Source organism: Varanus komodoensis, unplaced genomic scaffold (assembly GCF_004798865.1).
Source record: "Varanus komodoensis strain SLA01 unplaced genomic scaffold, ASM479886v1 scaffold6_2, whole genome shotgun sequence".
NCBI classification, from domain to species: domain Eukaryota; kingdom Metazoa; phylum Chordata; class Lepidosauria; order Squamata; family Varanidae; genus Varanus; species Varanus komodoensis.
The window spans coordinates 16,808,804-16,829,839 of record NW_025336346.1 but is presented as its reverse complement, the minus strand read 5'-3'; the positions used below and the strand labels follow the sequence as shown (position 1 = coordinate 16,829,839).

The 21,036-nt window shown below is 41.3% G+C and overlaps 1 protein-coding gene across 29 annotated transcripts in view; it reads right to left on the bottom strand.

The window, feature by feature from the left end:
- LOC123034309 (sarcolemma associated protein) overlaps nt 1–17,685 on the bottom strand; it is a 124,539-nt gene extending 106,854 nt beyond the window's left edge. For all 29 annotated transcript variants that reach the window (XM_044451573.1, XM_044451568.1, XM_044451574.1 and 26 more), the window contains exons 1-2: nt 17,575–17,685; nt 16,022–17,399 (exon numbers count right to left, since the gene is read on the bottom strand). In XM_044451573.1, the coding sequence (XP_044307508.1) occupies nt 16,022–16,219 (198 nt within the window). In that variant the 5' untranslated portion in view covers nt 16,220–17,399; nt 17,575–17,685. The remainder of the gene's footprint in view (nt 1–16,021; nt 17,400–17,574) is intronic.
- Nucleotides 17,686–21,036: the final 3,351 nt, after the last annotated feature.

The window sequence follows — 21,036 nt, the reverse complement described above, 5'->3', positions numbered from 1 at the left end:
GAAGCTCAAAAATGTCAACATAAATTGCTTAAAAGATTTTTTGTGGTCAATGCCAGCAGAACACACTCAAAAAGATCACTGTCTGTTGAGAAGGCTTCTTCTGAAATTGCTACCTACAATTCTACTAAGGAAACAAGATAACCTAATTTTATATTTCAAGGATAACACATTTACATTATTGAAATCCTTTATTCAGTACTTCCCAAATATCTTTTATATCTAATCCTTGGTGAACAGTGAAGATAAATTAAGATAAAACAATCCTCTAGCCAATGTCACAAATGCCTTGTACAGGTGCTAAAATGGGAACTCCCAAAATGTTACTTTTCTTTATATTTATATCTATATCCCATCATTCTTTACAAAGAGGACATGGCATCTTCCAATGCGATTAAATAATCTAAAATAAGCGATCCCTTCAAATAATAAGAATAATGGGACATATGCATTTGGATTTACCAAGACTGACACTTCGTTAAGGTTGAGGCAGAAAACAAAATGGTACACACAGAGACAACTAGTGTAAATAACAAGTATGAGTTCCTACGACTAGAGGTCATTGGTTTAAATTTCATCTCAGGCATAAACTCATAGTGAGTCCAAGCAAGCCATAGTTGCGTTATTCACTATCTGCAATATGGTTGAATACTGCTTACCTTACAGTTCACTCCATTATGCACCATGCTTTCTAAGTACTTAGAATATTTGAAATACGTCAATAAGTAAGGAATTTGTTACTGGATACTTGTAGATCAAGATAAAATGATCAAAGTTAAATATCAAGTACATAATGTGTACGTAATTTTGAATTAATACTAATTTTAAGTAATTTCAAGTTTTAAAGTATGAGCTAAGTCCCTGCAAATCATCCTAGTATAATTGCAGATATATTTATTACTAAGCCATTCAGGAGGACATTGCCTATACATCTGTTTAACACATTTACATACCACACTTCAGCTAAATGGTTCCATGAATGCTTTATAAGAAAATAATTATTATATTTATTCTTGTTTTAAAAAAAAGGCTAAGAACCTTGTAAATTCCATTGCACCAGCAAGTGAATGCCACTGGCATTGCACTAGAGGTTGCTTAAGCTAGCACAAAATTTAAGTTAGTGGCAGTGGCACACTGGACACTGGACACTGTCCTTTATTTTAATGACAGTAGAAAACTCAGAAAATGATGTTTGCAGAGTACTTGAGAAGAGAGCAGAAGCAGAACCCTGAGGTTTCCCGAGATGGATATAACCCTGTACAAGACATGTAAAGTTTCAGGAAAAACCTTAGCCACTACTAAGGGTATCTAAAAGGTACATTCCACAATGGAAGCAGTAACAAAGACTGAACATATGCCTTGACTAATTTTCACTGCTACTTATTTTATTTTATTTAAAACATTTCTATGCCGCTCCATTCGCAAAAAGCCTCAGGGCGGCTTACAAAACAGATACCATTCACACAATTAACCTTAAAAAAATTTGGAGACATTTCGGCACAATATAAAACCCAATAAATAATCCATTAACAAAATAACTTTTAAATAAAAAGGTCTTGGCCTGGTGCCAAAAAAACAAATAATGACAGCGCCAGGTGGACCTCTCTGGGGAGTGCATTCCATAGGTGGGGCGCCACCACAGAAAAGGCCCTCCTCTGGGTACTCACCCTCCTAATATCCTTCACAGAGGGCTCCTGGAGGAGGGCCTCTGCTGCCGATCTCAGAGGGCAGGAGGACATATATGGACGCAAGCGCTCCTTTAGATAATCAGGTCCCAAGCCATTGAGGGCTTTATAGGTAATAACTAACAGCCTGAATTGGGCCCGGACTTCAATGGGAAGCCAGTGAAGCTGACGGAGGACTGGGGCTATATGAGAACAACGCCCAGTCCCCGTCAGCAACCTGGCAGCTCTGTTTTGCACCAACTGAAGTATCCGGACTTCATTTTGAAGAATTAAAGTAATGATTTAGTTCTACAAAGAAACAAAGTAAAAGTGTTTGCCCAACTACCCCATGCTTCTATTTTGAAAAGCCAAGTACAAGCTGCAATCCTCACTCGTCTTTTTTTTTTTTTTTTAAAGTAAGCTTTGGCTGACTCTAGAAAGCCTGGGTCCAATTAATATTTTCTACACATTCTTTGTTGCCCTGTCTGACCCAGTTTATAATTGCCCTTCCAAAAATTCAACCCCCACATATATTATGTTTAGCCTGATAAATAGTTAAATTATAGCTTCTATACATTTTGTGCCCTCCCACTGAGATGCAGCAATTAAACTATTGGCATTTCTACAGCTTTAATATCTGGCAAGATGACGGGACAAATGTACAAGCCTATTACCCTATAATTCAGCCCCAGTATTATACAAGCCTATGGCACTTTTCTGGGCATATGTCCCTTCTAAATTGACATGTATAGGACTGCACTGTATGAGTCAGCAGCAAGTTCTATGAGACTAGGGAATAAACATACCCTACTGTTTGTTGTCCTATTACAAAGCACCTCAAATAAGCATTCACAAAGTATAAGCAACCCTTTATGAACAATTAATAATCTTCTTTTTAAAAGTCAAGCGCACAATGTTCAGGTTCAACATTAAATCAGGGTGGGCAACTTGTTGCCCTCCAAATGTTTTGGTTTACAACTGCCATCAGCCTTACCCAGGATAGCCAATGGTGAAGGATTATGGGAGCTGTCCACCAAAACATCTGGAGGGGTACAGAAGACCTACCCCTGAATGAAACAATATGCAGTTTAATGCAGCTTTGCACCATATGCCTATCTTCTGGGTTCTGGAATGCTTGCAAGGAGAATAGCAACTTTTGCTTCCATATTCTATTGACCAAAATTTATTACAAGCATAGCTCGTCTTTTTGCACCTTGCTTTTTTGAGCTTCGCAGATATTGCTCTCTACAATTGTTAAATTGATGTGTGAATCACTTTATTGCTATTTTTGCTTTGTTGCAGTGGTCTGGAACCAAACTTGCAACATCTATGTATTCCGCTTCACAGATGCAACCTCTCATCGAACACGGCACAATTTCTTTAGCGGGGTCACTCACTTTGTGGCTGTGTCTCACAGTTTGGTATTGTAATTCTCAAACTCCATATTTCACTTTTTCATTATTATTACAGTACTATATATTTGTGTATCTTGTTATCTTTTCTTGTGAAGTGCAGTTCTCCTCCCATGCTACTTCCAAGTTGCTTTTCACAAGGCTTTATTGTTGCATATGTCTGAGTTCACCCAGAGTGAATTGTTGAGCCCTCTTTTAACACCCCTCAGTCCCCCACTTCTTTATACCCCCCTTTTGCCTGCACATCACAGTGGGCAGAGTGCTCTTAAACCTAGGCCTCCTGCATTCTTCTCATTTCTCAATTAACTGAATATTCTGCCTATGATGTCTCCTAGAAACTGGTATCACCTTCTATGTAATGCTGGGGACTTGGGGCCAAGCAACTCACTTCCAAGTGCTACTCAAATCATGTCAGCAACTTGACTTGGACTTGACTTGGAAGCACTGAGCAAGTGACTCGACTCGGGTTTTCTGCAATTTTTACGACTGAGTTGCACTTTACATTTTTTGAGATACAGGGCTTACCTTGCAGCAGGATATTGAGGCACAAAAGCAGCAGAGATGATGGTAGGAAGGGAGTTTCAGGGAGTGGGGCAGGATTGGGAGAAGGGGGTTGAGATGGGGGAAGGCAAGGCTTAGGTTCTTCTTTTTGGCATGAGGAAGGCAGTGGGAAGGAGAGACAAAAGGGCAGGGGGAAGGGGACAGGGCTGCGATATAGGCGAAAGGTGTCAGCTCTTTTTAGTGTATTTTGCTCTCCTCTGTGGGAAGCACAACATCGCTTCTCCTGCCAGGTGCCTCTGCTCTGTTCCCAAGCATTTCCAGGGAGGAACAAGCAAAAACAACTTAAATAAGCGGTGGTGCTGGGGTGTCTCCTAATGTGGAAATGTACCATATACTCTGCTAAGCCCTTGCAAGTCCAGGTAAGAACATCAGGGGGTTACACTCTCCCTCCCACCCACACCCCACCACCACCTCCCTTTTTTCTGTTAAGGTTGGCTCTTGAAACGAGAAGAGACTTAACACTCAAACAAGTCTTGACTTACTTGAGACTTGACTTATACTTGAACGTAAAGACTTCAGACCTGACTCGAGACTTGGAGTAAAGAGTTGAACTCATCACACCTCAATTCCTGCTGTGAGACCTGCCCAGCCCACGGCTCCTCCTCTGTTCCTATTATTGATATACCAGGGCTTTCATCAGCCCAGCTGTCAACTTCATCTCCTCTTGTGCTATCTCCCCATTCCCACTGGTCAGTTAGCTGTCACCCCCATTGGCTTGTCACAACTCCCCTCCTCGCTCCCCAGACATTCCCTGACCTTGATATGATACTGGAACTTGCTGAGATTATACAAAATTTTGTAGACTGCTCACGCATATTCTGGCACCTTGCCCAAGTGCCCACACATGATGATCTGTGATCTTTGATGTACAATAATTGCTTGGGGGCACCATGAATCACACTCACATAAGAGGTGCGTGTTTTGCCTGCTCCACCAACCAGCTATTCCTCCCTCCCTCCCTCCCTCTCTCTCTCTCCCCCTCCCTCGGGCCTGAGACACAACAGTATGCAGTGAAAATGATGATGATGATGATGATGTTGTTTTAGCAATAAAGTATTTTGAATTAAACTACTGCACTTAGACATAATGCTCTTGCACACTTAATAGACTACAGTAGACAGCACTGTAAACATAACTACAGTATATGGGACCAAAGTTATTGCTATATTCAACTTATTGCTGTGGTCTGGAACTAAAACGCAGTATCTCAGAGGTATGCCTATACAATGTCTGAATTCTGCTCTATGGATTGTTTTACCTTGTTTTTGGGAAACAGGGCAACTTCTTTCTTTAAACAAGCCTTTCTCAACCTTTTTACCTAGGAGGAACTCTTGAAATAATTTTCATGTCACAGGGAACTCTTGCATAGCATTTTTTATAAACTACCACCACCACCATTCCCCTCAATCCAAGCTCTGCACATGCACTCAGAAATACTACAACATTTAATGTTATTTATATTATTGTTGTTGTTTTATTATTTATTAATGTGACATGCCACCCTGCTCCATGGATTAAGGAGAAAGGACCCTCTAGCCCAGCCTGAACTGCCTGTGGAAGGGTCCACGGGCCAGGCATGAAGGCAGCAGCCTCCTTTGTCTTCTTTATCCCAGCACTGTGCCCCAGAGATAGACCGCCTCTGTTCAGGGAGGCTTCACGGCTGTTCTACTATTTCCTCCTTCCACTGCTCACCAACCAAGGACCATTTCTCACCCCTTCACCTCAGTGGCCAGTGCCCAACTGTAAACTGTGGAGGTTGTGTGCAATGAAAGGAGGATGTGAATGGGCTGTTGCTGGTTGTTTAGTGTAAGGCACACTAAATTACCATTACACTACTCCCTGTGAGCTTCCTGCCCCAGTCCCTTCCTCCATGGACAGGACTCTACCTGGGCCCCCTTCCATCTCCTTGGAGACCAGAGGGATTTCTTGAGCATTTATAATATAAACACGTGTAAACGTGTAAACACTAGATAGGGAGAGAGAGACATCTCCCATGGAAACCCCAGCAACCGTTCATGGAACTAGGCTTCCAGGGAACCACCACTGAGAAAGGCTGCTCTAAACCTTCATTAAGAATAACCTCGTTTTGCCTAGGTTCACAAACTGAACTTTGGTTTGCCAAAAAAAAAAAAAAAAAAAAAAGGAGTGGAAGCTTCTAATCTCCTTCTCATGGATGCTTGAGAGAAGGAGAGTGCTGAGAAGCCCAAGACTCATTTATCTAACACTAAATCACAGCTCGGCAATATGACTGCACATAAAGCAAAAGGAGCTTTCTCTAGATTAACATTGTTTAACAGTCAGTATTTCAAAAGTTAGGGGATAACAACACTGGAGTAACACAGAAATAATGATTGTGCCTGAACATGTTAATTGTTTAAGTTACTGTTTCTCTATCTCTATGCCACCTACTTTTGAACACATGTTGTTAAATTGCAGAAATTCCAGCGTAAAATACTAATCAAGCAGGAAGCTGCCAGCCGACAGCAACTAGCCTATTTTATTTTCTTTACACTAACATAAATGAAAGAAATAAGGGCTGCATTTGGACATCACAAGAAACTATGGTTTCCTGTGGTTGGCTGTTGTTCAATGTGGGTAGCCTGACAATTAGTGCAAATAAACATTTTCCTCAATGACTGCAAGCAACTGCAAAAAGACACTCCACAAAGATAAATCCAAAGAGTAAGCAACTAGAAACCACTGATAAAATCTGTTCACTATGGTGTATAATTAGCACAGTATAGCATAGCATTTAAAAATTAAACTGGCCAAACAGCCATAGTAACTGTGGTATTCAACTAAGGGTTGATCCAGAAGGACTTCTAGATGGGAGACAATTAGGAATGCTGAAGATATGCTGCTCAGAAATGTCAAAAGAACAGTTTATATACAGGCATATACTGATCCAGAACAGAATACTTGAATTTTAAAGAGAAAAATAAGGACAAGACAAAGGTCTCCCATATCTACCTATCCTAGCAAAAATCCTACACAAACTCATTCCAGAAGAATGTATCACACTGTCTTTTTTCTTGGTCAGCCAGTCACCAGGGCTAGTCACACACACCCAATCCAGCTAGGGGTCCTATGTTCATAGCTTCAGGTTTCCACATGTACAGAGTTAACTAACTGCATAGCTAGAAATGGAACTTGCAGCTCCACTCTAACAATTGGGGCTAAAGAGACTCCTTTTAGAAAACAAATTATAAGCACCTACTGTACTGGCATTAACCTACAAAGCTCTTCTTAATTTGAGGTCACAGTATCCAAAGCATCTATTTTTCCCATATATTCCTGCCTGAACCAGAGATCATTATTAGAGCCCCTAACTCAAGATGCCCTCATATGCTGAGGTAGCTACACAGGAGTCAGCTTGTTCAATACAAGGCCCTATGGCATGGAGTAACCTCCCCTGGAACATCTTGACAGTTATCTTGCTATCCTTTTGGCACTGGGCAGTCTTTTGTATTTTTTCAGGTGTTTTGTTCTTCAAAATTCTGTTTAAGGTCAGTATTTTTAAATAGTTTTAACTTCAATAATTTTAGTTATTCCTGCAATGCCTATTTTTAGCCTCTGCTGCTTTTAATTTATTGCTGCTTTTTAACAAATTGTTTTATTATACCATCTCAGTTTTCATGTAGATTTTGTTTTGGTTGTGTGTCATTCTGAGCGCTACCAGCTTCAGGACAGCTAATAAACTTAATACAGGAAAGAGACAAGTTGGAAGCACCCATCACAATCTTCCAACCAGTTTTACTGCAACATTGCAACCAAGATTAGACCGTAAGTGCATAAAAAAGCCCTGCTCACATTGTGGGAAACCAGCTGCCCAGAGGATCCTTCAAGCAGGATGGGTACAAGAGTTCCATCTGACCGAGCTCCTCAGCTATCAGTGTATGCAGGTGTACTGCCTAGGGTAATGGAAGTAGCACACAGCCAACAGGGCTAGTACCCATTGATAGCCTTCTCCTCCAGCAATCCGTCCAACTCATTTTAATATCGGTGGTCATCACTACTTCCTGTGACAATGAATTCCATAAATTCCTTTTTTCAGTCTTGCATCTCCCACCAAGTGATAAGTGAGGTGTCATAGCAACTCACTCTTAAGGGACAAGGTGTCAAAGAGGGGCAAGAAATCTTGAAAAAAGAGATTCTCCAACAAATACTACTCCAACTATTTTTTCCAACAAGGAAAAAAACTGCAGAAGACAACAGAGGAAATCTACATGGCTCCACAAAAAGTTAAGTGACAACCTTAAAGATAAAGAACATGCACTGGAGCTGGAACCGGGGCCAGGCTGCAAAGGAAGAATATAAACAAATAGCAAGGAATTGCAGGGACACCACCCGGAAGACTAAGGCAGGAAATGAACTGAGAATAGCAAGGGATGCTAAGGACAACAAGAAAGTCTTTTTCAGGGAGATCCAAAAGGCACGTTAAAGAGAAGGTGTCCAACTACTTAAAGTGGATTGTTAAGTGATAACAGACAACAAGGGAAAGGCAGAGGTGCTCAATTCTTCAATCTTCTCCCACAAGAAGATTTACAACAAAGAAGTACTGAAAGTTGAAAGCGAGGAATGGCAGCTCATGATCAGTAAACAAATGGTCATGGAATACCTAGATTAGTGATCCCCAAATCTTTTTTGGCTGCCACCCCCTTTCCTCTTGGGTGACAACCCTAGCGCCCCCAGGCCTCTTTCTTTGCATTAGAGGCAGTAGGATTGTTGTACCTTAGGTGAATTGATCGATGCCACTTGCTTGCCGGCCTCCTCTCTCCCTATCCCTTCTCCCCATTCTCACCAGGGCATTGAGAGCACCATGCTGAACAGCAGTTTGTGGGGCTGCAGGGGGATGAGGCAGTCCCTTCGGTGGTCCTCAGAAGCAGCAGTGGTGGTAAGAGCAAAACAGGTGTGGACAGCCTTGGCCATTAGCTGGTTGAAGAAGTCCTGCAGAGAGGAGGGCCTGAGGCAGCTCCTGGACTGTTGTATTTTACAAGCTTTTCCCTTTTTGTTCTGTTTGTTTCTTTTATAGTAACAATTTATACAGGAAGTTCCTGAGTTACAGATGAGTTCCATTCCTGAGAATGTCCTTAAGTCGAATTTGTATGCAAGTCAGATCACATGAGCAAGCCAAATGTTTGTCATAGAGTGTGTGTGTGTGTAGTTTACATTTCTATGCATATAAAACACTTAAGAAATATTTCAATATTCACTAAAACTTCTTAAGCACAATACAATATTGTAATGATAATAATACAGTAACAATAAAGTAAGTACAGGTACTGAAGAGAGAGAATCTGTAAGTATGCATGTATTTTGGAATGCAGTAATTTAGAATAGATTACTTCCAAATCCTGAGAAGTTTTTTTTCCTATTTTTAATTTTTTTAGACAAAAAAACATAACTACAATACATCACAACAATAATAACAAAAACACAATAATAAAAGTTAATATTAATGTGTCCCCACCACCCCAGAGACCAATGCTACCACCATTCACAAACTATAACAATTAATAATATATAATATACTTCAATTATTTCCATATCCCCTCCAGAAGTTCATATAATCTTGACTGGGTTTACAGTCTTTGCCTTATATCAGTACTGCTTTTACAAAATCTTCCCAAATTTCATTATATTTATTTGCTTTCATTAATGAGAAGTAATAGTTCTCCTATACTCTTCATTAGTCAGGCCTCATCTAGAAAACTGTGTCCAATTCTGCACAATTAGATTTAAGAAAGATGCAGAAAAATTAGAAAGGGTCCAGAGGAGGACAACAAAAATAATCCACAGTTTGGAAACACTGCCCTATGAGGATAGACTGAGAACTGGGCATATTCAGTCATGAGAAGAGAAGACTGAGGGGGGACTTGATATCACTCTATAAGTACCTGAAAGGCTGTCCCAAAGAAGAAAGACAAGATCTCTTCTTGCTGATAACAGAGTGGAGGACAAGCAATAATCAGCTCACGTTGCAACAAACCAGATTCAGGCTAGATATCAGGAAAAGTTTCCTAACTGTCAGAGCAATACAACAATGCCTAGAGGTTATGGGCTCTCCCACATCCCTTTGGAGGTCCTCTAACTTGGATCAGTTCCTTTTATGTCCTCCTCTTCTCTCCCTTTGCAACCAAGAAGTGATATCTGCCACCTCCATGAAAAAGGCAAATAACCATTTGTTTTATTGAGAGGCTAACCTGCTCTGTTAAGAAAATAGTAGATACAGGCAGTCTAAAAAAATAGCAGCAATGCTACTCTTAAGCTGTGCAACCCTTCAACTTCTATCCTTTCTTCAAACACAAGATTTTCTGTAACCAAGTGCTTTCACAAAGCAGATTTTAAAACTTTTTGTCCAAGGAAGTGTTGGACAAGAACACTGGACATTTATGCTGAAATTGTATTTCACTCACTGGGTGGCCTCAAGACAGTTAAAATGATTTGATTCTGACATCATACCATCACACTCAACTCCCCAAACATGGAATGAAAACAGAACTCTATCTTCACAGGATGTAAGCTCAAACTAGTATAGTAAATACTGAAAAGCACTCTGCATACTGAAAACATTACATAAATAAAATGAAGCTACCAAAATTGAGCAAGATAAAAATGTAATGTTAGAAACACCATTACAAGATTCAACAGTCTGTAGAATCCAGCTTCCTTGCAGCACAATGGACAAATGCCTTCAACATCTATCACTTCCTTGAATATATCCATAAATAGTTATATGTGAATTTCAACAGCTATTACCAGCTACTGTTCACTAAAACTCTAAATGTTCCTCAGTCTGTTTTGATTTAATTAACTCAAAACAATAGATGTTATTCATCACTCCTTCTCATGGCAAACTTAGCTGCATAGTGTACACTGATGGCAACAGGACTACTGAGAAACAAGAGAAAGAAATTAACAACCTCAGGGATACCCCAAAATTTGTAAAAATACAATGCCATCCCCGCAAAAAAAAACCTAAAATAGCAAAGGAAAAATGAACTCGTAACAACTGAAAAAGGTTGAACATTCCCAGCAGCCACAGAATGCTGAATATCTATTTGAGGAAAAACTGGAGGGAGGAAATGGAATTTGAATGGAATATTCTGGAAAAGGAAAGAGCTAGCTAGAATCCTGAACATGAGCATACCACAGAACTTTACTGCAAGTCTCACTTCCCAGGCAATTTATATATGTTCAGTTAAAATCATAATTCAAAATTCTAGCCTATCCTTATGATGAACAGCTGATCTGCAATATATTTATACTAGGTGTACCATGCTTTCACTATTTACTATTCACTGAGAGCCAGTGTGGTGTAATGGTTAAAAGTGGGACTCCAGGAATCTAAGTTCTAGTCCCCACTTGGTCATAGCACCAACTGGGTGACGTTGGGCTAGTCTCAGCCCAAGCAACTTCACAGAGCAATTTTTGTGAGTATAATATTGAGAGCAGAAGGAGAATTGTGTAAGCTGCTTTGAGTTTTTTGAAAGAAAAAAATGGGGACATAAATTTAATTTTAAAACAATTATATTTTCTCTAAAGTGCAAGTGCAGAACCTCTTGCCCTCCTGAGGTTGCCAAATGGCCCTAGCCCCATTCACCTAACCAATGACTGTACTAGCTTTAATGCCATAATTTTCTCCTAGTCTAAACAGTTGAAATATCTCTCCTACCGCTTCTAAGGCTTGGTTACTGGACATAATGGCTTTATGATAAAACACTAAAAATACCGGCTTTTTTAACTCTTTGGCTTTGTCCACCATTAGAGTTTGGCAAATAGCTTCTCCAAAATAAAATCAGGCCTTGGATTGAAAGAGGCTCAGCATCCTGATTTTTAAAATCTAGAGGAACTGGTAGCCTTGAAATACTACCTTAAGTTAAACATTAATGTAATGAAAAATATGATTTGTATCCACTTGAAAACAAAATGGAAAAGCATTTTCAGATGTTCATAAAACTTCATTAAGTGCTGAAAAGGTCCTAATTCGGAAGAATAAAGTATGTGGCTATACTGGATCAGCTCCAATAATTACAGTATTAGCTCTGCAGCACTGGCTACATTGGGTATCACTGCAGAAAAATCCTGATCAGTAGGCAGCAACATCTCTCAGCTATTAAATGCTGGTATCCCTTCTCTTCCAGCTTTGAAAATTTTCTCCTGACAACATAAACTATACAAAATATGTAGTTCTTCCAACTGGAGAATTCTCTCTGCAAGTTATGAACCAACCTCCTATCTGAGAATGTTCAGTACTGGAGAGGGAAAATGTGCTTTAACATTAGAGGAACACTTTATATTATCAAATTTTTGAACTGTATTTACCCAAACCATTGCACAACCATCAAACATGGCTAGTTCAGTTTTTGTCCATCTTCTAATACTTTCTAAAATATTAGGTAATTCTACTGATCTTTTGCATGAAGTGTGTTAGCCTAGTTTTTTAATTGATTGGTTATGAAGTTGCCCTATGTTATTTATGGCCTTTGCTGTATTTTATACTAGTTGTATTCTTTAATAATGAATACTTAAGAATACCTTCAGCTTTTAAATATTTTGGTGTTATAAATGCTCCTAGTATATGATGACTTTCTATTAAATGGATTTAGTCTTCACAAACTTTGACAACTGAACTCTGTGATAATTTACTACTCTCAAATGCTCTAGGTGGGATACACACAATGTAACTTATCATCAAACAAAACATTACAAGATCACTACAGACATAGTAATGAGCACTGGGGTACCAATCACCTGAGCTATATATAGGTATACAAGCTATATTGGACTTTTTCAGACTTTCTTCATTCTTTGATGAGCACTATAATATAAATAAAAACAAGCTAAGTATCATTGAGAAGCAGGTACTCAGATCTTCCTCCCCACAACACCTCAGTTTCACATCTTCCTCCTGATCAGGCACAAGGGCTACCAGGGACAGGAAGAGGGCAAATCAACCCACAGATTCCGAGTCATGGCCATATTTTAAAAAGCTTACATCCAGAAGTCAAAAGTTGTCTGGCTCTTCACAGCACACTTATTCCTATGGAATTATTCCACCTACTAAGACAACCCAAGGTGCATGGATGGGTTTTATGCATACTGTTTTTCTGACCTTCACAAAGTCCAGATTATATGTTGGATGCACCAGACTGAATTTATAATTCAGCATTTACCCCAAGCAATTTACAATTTTCTCTAAGTAACCTGGTTCCAGTAACCAGAAGACAATTAGTAGTAAGGACAAAAAATGAGAACTCTGTACCATCATGAGGTCTTACCAGAGGAGGAGATTACATGGCCTGCTACCCTTCAGTGTTACCACTTTCGCTGATCAACAGATGCTTCTGCAATTACCAGCTCTAAAGGAATCACATGATCAAAAAGAGCCAACAGGAATCTGCACTGCAGACAATGACCTAGCTCACATGACACAGTGGTCCCTCATGGCTTAATTTATTTGTTGGGGCTGCTACATCATGCCATGGATTATCTGATGGTTGTCTAATATTCAAATGTCCACTGCTGCCAGCAAGCCATGGCAAGCCAGGCTCTAACATACAAAAATGGTACCAGACATGATGCAACAGATCCCATCAGCTAAACTATAGTGGGCTGTTCTGTTATGTGAACCAGGTCTCTGTCTGGCTCCCCAGTCTGATCAATTTGTTCTCAACCCTCGCTTTCCTGCAAAACTGCCCCTACTTCCAAGTGCAACGAAAACTTTGTTTCCCAACTCCAGCTCTGTTTTAAAATAGAACAACATTCTGGCAATGATTCTAACCAACAAGAGCTACTGAAACGTAGACTGGAAGGATGAAAGAGAACTCTGGGGTTGCACTATACTGAACAAGTCAGGGACATGGAGAATGCAGGTGGAGTCCTATCTAGCTGCTCACTGCAGGTTAGGACAGGCACTTTAGACAACCAACAAAAGAAGGCAAATTCTGGTGGCAGCATTTGCAGGAGCATCAGCTCAGACAAAAAATTGGCATCCTGAATATTTAGCTACAAAACTGTACTTTTCAACTTCACCTTTATTATGCAATAATTAACCCTCACCAGTAATTCCTATGTTGAAAGGTTTAACTATATGCAATCAAGGCAGACTAAAGCCTGCTAAAGCAAAAATCCAGGAATTATAGATTCAATTTGTTTTCAAATTCAGCTCCTATACAGCAGAACTACCACACTGATTCAGCATAGCAGATGTCTTACAAAATAATCCATAATAATTAAAATACTTTTGATTTAATTATTTATGTTTATGCTTCTCAGCATGAAAAATTCTGACAGAAGGCATGCTAGTAGCATGAACTCTGCAATATACTACTCAGAATGCTGAATGAACTTTTAAAACTACAATTATACATAGACTCACCTGGAATTAAGTTTAATTCAGCTCCACAGTACCCAATGGTATATTAGAAGATACATTATTGCATTATGATATTTCAGCTCACTCTAGGATCTTTCTATCACCAGCAGGAAAAATGTTTGTTTTTAGTGCTGGATTAAATAGCCTGCTGAGAACTGAACCAAAATTTCACACTGCTATGGGAAAGTATGTCAGACTCTGCATTTTGGTATGGTTAGTATTCCTTTCAATATGAAAGAATTACTCTACATTAAAGTCCTATGAAATTCACGTTACAACTTATTATAGTCACCTTTCAGCTTATTCCATCATGTTTTGCTATTGCACAATATACAGTAAGCATACAATAAACATTCTTATCATACCTATACAATGTTGTGCCAAATTAAGCAATCATGTGGTAATTTTCCTAATACATTAGTGGTATGCATCAGAACCAGAAATATATGTACAGTCAAGAAAAAGTAATAAGAGTAATCAGGCAGGAGCATATAAAATATAGTGAAAATACTACTTTAAAAATGTTTTATTTGTAAGAAGGCAATTTAAAGTTTCAACAGTTTCATCCAATAATAATTGAACTGTGACATTCCTAATGGAGTTCATTCCCTACTGGACAAAAACAGACATTACAATGTATTCAAGTAATTGTCCTTACAGAACTGCCTAGTATAGTCTAAGATGCCATAATCTATCTAATAATCAATATGCACCAACTTGTGAAAACATATGTGCATTTATAATAAATTTAATTCACTCAATCCAATAGATGTCATACAAGAAAAACTGTGTAGGATCGGGGCTTAATAACATTTAGGTTCCTATGACATCCATGTGAAAATACTATATATTTTCCTAATTTTTTGCTTGGAAGTGTATCAGACTGATTTACACACACACACACACACACACAGTCCCAACTAAGTCAGGATCTACTGATTTCAACAGAACCTAATTTTACAATACACATGTTCCAGACCAAATTAGCTACCAAGAAAACTATTATTTCACAAGTTAATCACAACTAACTTTACATAGTCTGCAATGGGTTAGAGACAGATTAAGTTAGAAACATCAAAGAGAACACTATACCAAAGTAAATCATGACAGTTAGAATATTCTATCCATATTTATGTTTCAGCTGCTTAAAATTAAACTATTGTCCAAGCTGAAATATTCTTGCCAGAATATATGCATACCAAGTAAACACACAAACTAAATGCAGACATAGTGCTTTAAATTCAGTTAACTATACACTGGGACTGGGATACTAACTATACAGAACAATCTTCGATAAAATATTCTTCTGTTTACCATAAACAGTTTGTGGCTTATGTTGTTATGATTTCAATTCAATTCAATGCTTTTTCACTTAAGTACTGGGTGCCTTAGTTGGATGCCTTAGTCTGACAAGTTGTAGCATTATATTTTATAAGATTGGACAATGTCCAGTTTCAAACCATCAACATTCAGTGGACCAAAAAGAACTGTGATAGCAGAGGCAGATATCAGCTTTTACCTTAGGGACAGACTCAAAAGTTGAAAGACTTGCTGAATCAGCAAATTAAGGGGTATAATGGCAGCTCAACCTGCTGTCTACACAGCACAAGATATCATTGTCAAGGCAATGCTGGCCAAATGTTGGGCAAATACCATGTCAAGGCATTGCAGTATCCCTACCCAAACCACTTCCCAGTTTTGACTATGTGTCAGTACAACTGGAATGACCTAACTTGTAAGGATGTTGGAAAAATAAATACAATAATTATTGCAGTACATAAGTGCTATAAACTGATAAAGTTTCATCATCCATTCTCTTCAGCAAGATTCCATCAGCTGAATTAAAGGCAGCCATGTAAGTAATCCACTTCAAGTACAGACACATTATTATTTCCTGGACAACAAGAAGTCAATTCCAATTTACAAAGGCTTATAAAAGTCAATCACTGATTAAAATGATAACAGAATGAAGCTCATGATACTTTCTTGAAGAATGTAAATTGACTTACCTTTCCTGTCTTATGGTCAAACCACACAAGCGCATGGTTCCTTGACAAGACTTTACAGTCAAAGGTAGCATTGTTCTGAGCTGGTCGACATCGAGCCACTGAGCGGCCAATTTTGACAGGCTCATCCAAGTAGACATGACGCTCTTGAAATGGATGAGAGTTCGGGCGGCAAGTGAAGATAGCCAAGGCTGAAGGCATTGAGGATAGATATGTGGTGCCACACCAACCAGGAAAGAAGAGAAACTCTTCTTGATCCAAGCCACCCTCCACAGTTGATAAGCAAAATTCCCACAGCACTTCACATTAAAGCAGGACAAATATTACCTGCAAGTGAGATCTAACAATGCATACCTTCAGTATGTGAACTAATGCTGGCAAAAATCCAGTTAAAAAGCCCCATTGTTTCCTGTAATAAGGCCTGTAGCAAGTCTGAGAAGTTCCACTTTAATCCATCTTTCTCAATAATATGAACAAGCATCTGACAACTCAGAAGAGAAACAGATCTTGTTAAATTAAGGTGGGGATGGCTATAAATCCAAATGGATGACTCACACGCAAATACTTGTTCGGGATGTAATCGGTTCTATTCTCTTCCGTAAACACTGCCCAAGATTTTTCCTCAATAAAGAGAAACAATGGAAGACTCAGGGAGTGGGAAGCAGAAGATAAGACTGATTTACAAGATTGGAGAATGACCAGGACACCTTTGTAACAAAAACAGCTTAACTGATCCAAGGAGAAGTCTATGGTTCATCTTCTTCACAGATCAATGCACAGCAACGAATGGGAGGCTGCCCAACTAATGAGTAGGCTCTCCTGTTCACCACACAGCACAGGCCCAGACTAGAATATTCAAGTGCCAACTGAATCACGAATTTGATCTTTAAGGATATAGTTTTGTTCTCCATAAATCTAAGGGTCAGTAGACCTGGAAACGTGTCCCAGCCATTGGGTGAGGTGGTCTTGTCAAGCAGAGGGGTAAACTGACAGCAGGTTGGTTGGCCAGGTGGGGACAGCGGCAGATGGAAGCAGAAGTGCCGTGATCGCTCCAGGCGATGCAGGTGAAGCGGGATATGTGGCCGGGAGGGGGCTGGCTGCGGAGGAGGGTATCGGCGCAGTCTCCCCAGGATGGGGAGCGGAGCGCGGTGCCTGCCGAAGGCCGGTGACCGCTCCGCCGGCGCGCTTCGTTCAGTGACTCTGCAGGTGGCTGCGAACGAGGATCCTGCGCCCTCCTTCTTCCCTCCTGAGGAGAGGCGCCTCTGGCTGGCTTACCGCAGCTTAGCCCCGTTCCCGCCGAGGGAGAGGCCTGGAGGCCGGGCGCCTTCCGAGCGGTGTCTCCCTCTCAGGCGGACGCCGACAACGAAAACTTTCCCTCGACCTGTAAAATCAAAACAAACCCGGTCAGTCTCCGGGGCTCAGGCGGGGGCCCGACTCGTCCGCGTTTCGCCAGCCCCGGCGCTCCTCCGCTCAGCAGAACCGCGCAGGGCAAAAGGACAGCCACACGGGACGGAGCTCGGCGCTCTCCTCCTCCTCCTCCTCCCACCCACTCTTACCTTCCCAGCAGCAACAGCAGCAGCAGCCGCCGCCATAGTGACTGGAAACCTACCCGGTGTAGTAGCAGCAGCAGCCGCGGCCGCGCTGCCGGGGAGGGGGGGAAGGGAATGGGGGAGGAGCCGCCTCGCGATGGGCCTGACCAAAAGAAAGGCTGACGGCCGCCCATCCGCTTGTACGCAGGCGCCGAGTCGAAACGCGCAAAGGTGGCGCCTGCGCACGCGGGCCAAGTGAGGCTCCTGCCAGCCGCTGGGTCGCATTTGCTGCCCTTAACCTGGTCTGGCCTGGTAGCGGCGCCTTCGGGTATCTGAGTAGAGAAGTGACGGAGAATGCGCCGCGCAGCAGGGGGAGGATTCAGTTCTGCAGAGGCGGGTTGCCTGGAGGGCGGGAGCGGGAGGAGGTAATGTGTCACATGGAATTGTGGGGGATGAAACAGCGGTCCGCTCTCTCGGGGACCGAAACCCACTCTAGAAGAGAGCAGCGTTAAAAAGCATGACAAGGCCATAGAAGGGACCGGGCGAGCCTTAGCTGAGAGCATCGTAGTCTCCACGGTAGTAGACACAGAAAACGTATAGTTCACTTGAAACGAATGCAGCGTCAGCCTAAGCCCTTTACTCATCTGGGAATAATTTACATTCAACTCCGGTTTACTTTGTAATAGATATGCACACATTTGCACGTCAAATATGTTTACTTGCATGTCTAGCTTCCTTACGTGGGACCTACTCCGACCTACTCCATCTGTGCAAGCTTGCAGTCTTCCTGTTTTTTCACATTTCTCAAAATCTCAAAGTTAACACTCAACGAAGTGTTACCTATATTTTCAGTTCTTCAGGTGATAAGATATAGGAGAGCACATGACAGGGATTAAACATCTCATATTTTCTTTAAAAGTTCAAGATCTTTGTGCATCAACAAGCCAACTAAGACCAAAGGCAAACCCTAACACTAAAGAAACAAATGACCAAAGATGGGAGATAACTGGCTAGGAGGCAACACTTTCATGAGTTAGTGATACTCTATCCACATTTATTAAGGAGTAGGTCCCACTGAAAGATGAACAGTATGGACTTATTATTTTAAGCATCCCAGTTTTCCAATTCAGTATTTGACAGCTAAAACACAATAACGTGCCCAAAATTTCAAAATGAGAATTAAAATCTAATCCATGTCCAGAATAATCACAGCCATTGAGCACAGCAGAAACCAGGGTGGTATTGATAGGATTTCCAGATAGTCTAAAACATGGGTCCTCAAACTATGGCCCACAAACCAAATCCGGCCTTCCATGCTCATTTATTTGGCCCGCCTCACGGGCTTATCAGTATACATGTATACCATTTTTTCATTTCTGGCTATAAATAGCAGTCAGCAGCCAGATACATAATGAGTTTAAGCAAAGATACCTAAGTGCATAATCCAATGGAGATCACTATAGCCCTCTAAACTCAGAGGATTATGGGCATCCTCTGTAGCAGGGGTCCTCAGAATTTTTAAACAGGGGGCCAGTTCACTGTCCCTCAGACTGTTGGGGGCTTGAAAAAAATATGAATGAATTCCTATGCACACTGCACATTAAAAATTAATTAAAATGAAAATTAATTTTAAAACGAATTAAAATTTTAAAAATGAATTAAAAATGTCTGCTCTGCTCGCTCGGGCTGCAGCAGAAGCCCAAGATGACACTGCGCCACCCGCTGAAAGGGAGAGCACAACACAAGGGGGAGCCATAAGGGTGCGCTCGCCTCGGTCGAGGCCTTCCCTGCTCCTCGCTGCCGCCCTGCTTCTGAGCCGGAGGAAGGTCCCCTTGCAAGCACTTGCCCAGCTCCAGGAGGGGGAGCGAGAGTGGGAGGCTGGAGATGCAAGTGCAGGGCGGCTCCCCTGGCCAGGAGAGGGCTGTGAGGAGGGAGGTAATGGCTGCTTTTCAAGGTGAGGGGAGGCAAGGGACAGGGCTGCAGGTGGCTGAGTGGAGCGCTTCCTGCCTCTCCCCGCCAAGGGGGGAAGAAGCATGGCAGCCACTCGACGGCAGCGGTGGCTTGCCCAGAGAAGGCTGTGGCGGAGGTGCAGGAACCGTGGCCCCGTTCCGCCTCAGCCTGTCCCCCGCTGGGCTCGGCAAGTTGGCCGCGACTTGGCCCACAGCCCAAGCATGTGGCTTACATAGTTAAAAATAGATTTAAAAAGTTATATTTTTCTTACCTTCTATCTTTTTTTAGTGTCTTTGTCTCTCTCTCTCTCTCTTCCCACCGCCCTTCTCTCTTCTGTATTCCCACTCCATATTCCCACTCTGTATTCAGAGCCAACACATGCGTGCAATAGGGGAAAGAGCCGGCGGATGCACAGTTGAAGGGAGCTGTTACAATTTGGCGCATGCATTGGCTCTATGCTAGTCAGTTTCAGAGAACGCATGCGCCGGCTCGGAGCTTTCGGACTCATTCAGAGATCATTTTCTCCGAGCGAGTCCAAAAGTTCTGAGGTGGGCCAGGTAAACAACCATGGCAGGCCATATCTGGCCCGTGGGCTGTAGTTTGAGGATCCACGCTCCATAGGATGTGAGGAGCTGAAAGTAGCTTCCATGGTCCTCTAGCTCTGCACAGCAGCTGGATTAACAACTTTGGCACTTGAAAAATGTGAAAGAGGCTGGGGTGCCACCAGAATATATTGTATTTTAGTGGCACCTGTCTCTTCCCCTCCTAGGCCCACAGAGTGCCCCCTCAGATTGATTGTAATTCTCAGTAAGGACTGAACAGATACACTTGCCATGTTTTCTCTAGGTGCAGAGAATGTATTGGAAATTTATACACTGAGAATTTTGTACTGTCCTGTAAAGTTTTTGAAATGGGTCAACATTTGTAAGGACTAATGGCTTTTGTCCAATTTATGTTGGGTGAGGTACCAGGCAGAGATGTCTGCTTTCCTCACTATATTTGGTTTGGAAGCAACACTCCCTAGAAAAGACAATCACGCTATAGAAAGTCAAGGTCAGAAGAAGAAAATAAAGGCCATATATGAGGTGGTTTGACTCCATAAAGGAAGCCCAGGTTGAATTCACAAGAGCTATGCAGAACTGTTGTGGAGGGCTTTAATTCATACAGTCATCATAAGCTGGAGACAACTTGATGGCAAATAACTACAAAGTGCACTATTCACAGATTTGTGCATAATTTCTCAGAATTTCAGCTCATTCTTTATGCTGATGACCTGTTGTTATTTCCTTGAAACTCCAGTCATTTGTTCCAACCTTGATGCAACTGATTAATACATTTGGTTATTTATCTGACTATTGAATTAACTGGTCAAAGTCTGAATTGATGATGATTGGAGATAATGTATCCCATAATGTTCTAGCTAACCAGCAATTCAAATTCTGCCCATGTTTCATTATTTATTTGGGAATACTCATCCCCAGGATATATTTCAAATGCTTATGCTTAACTTGAATATGCTAACTAATGAGATCTTGTGGG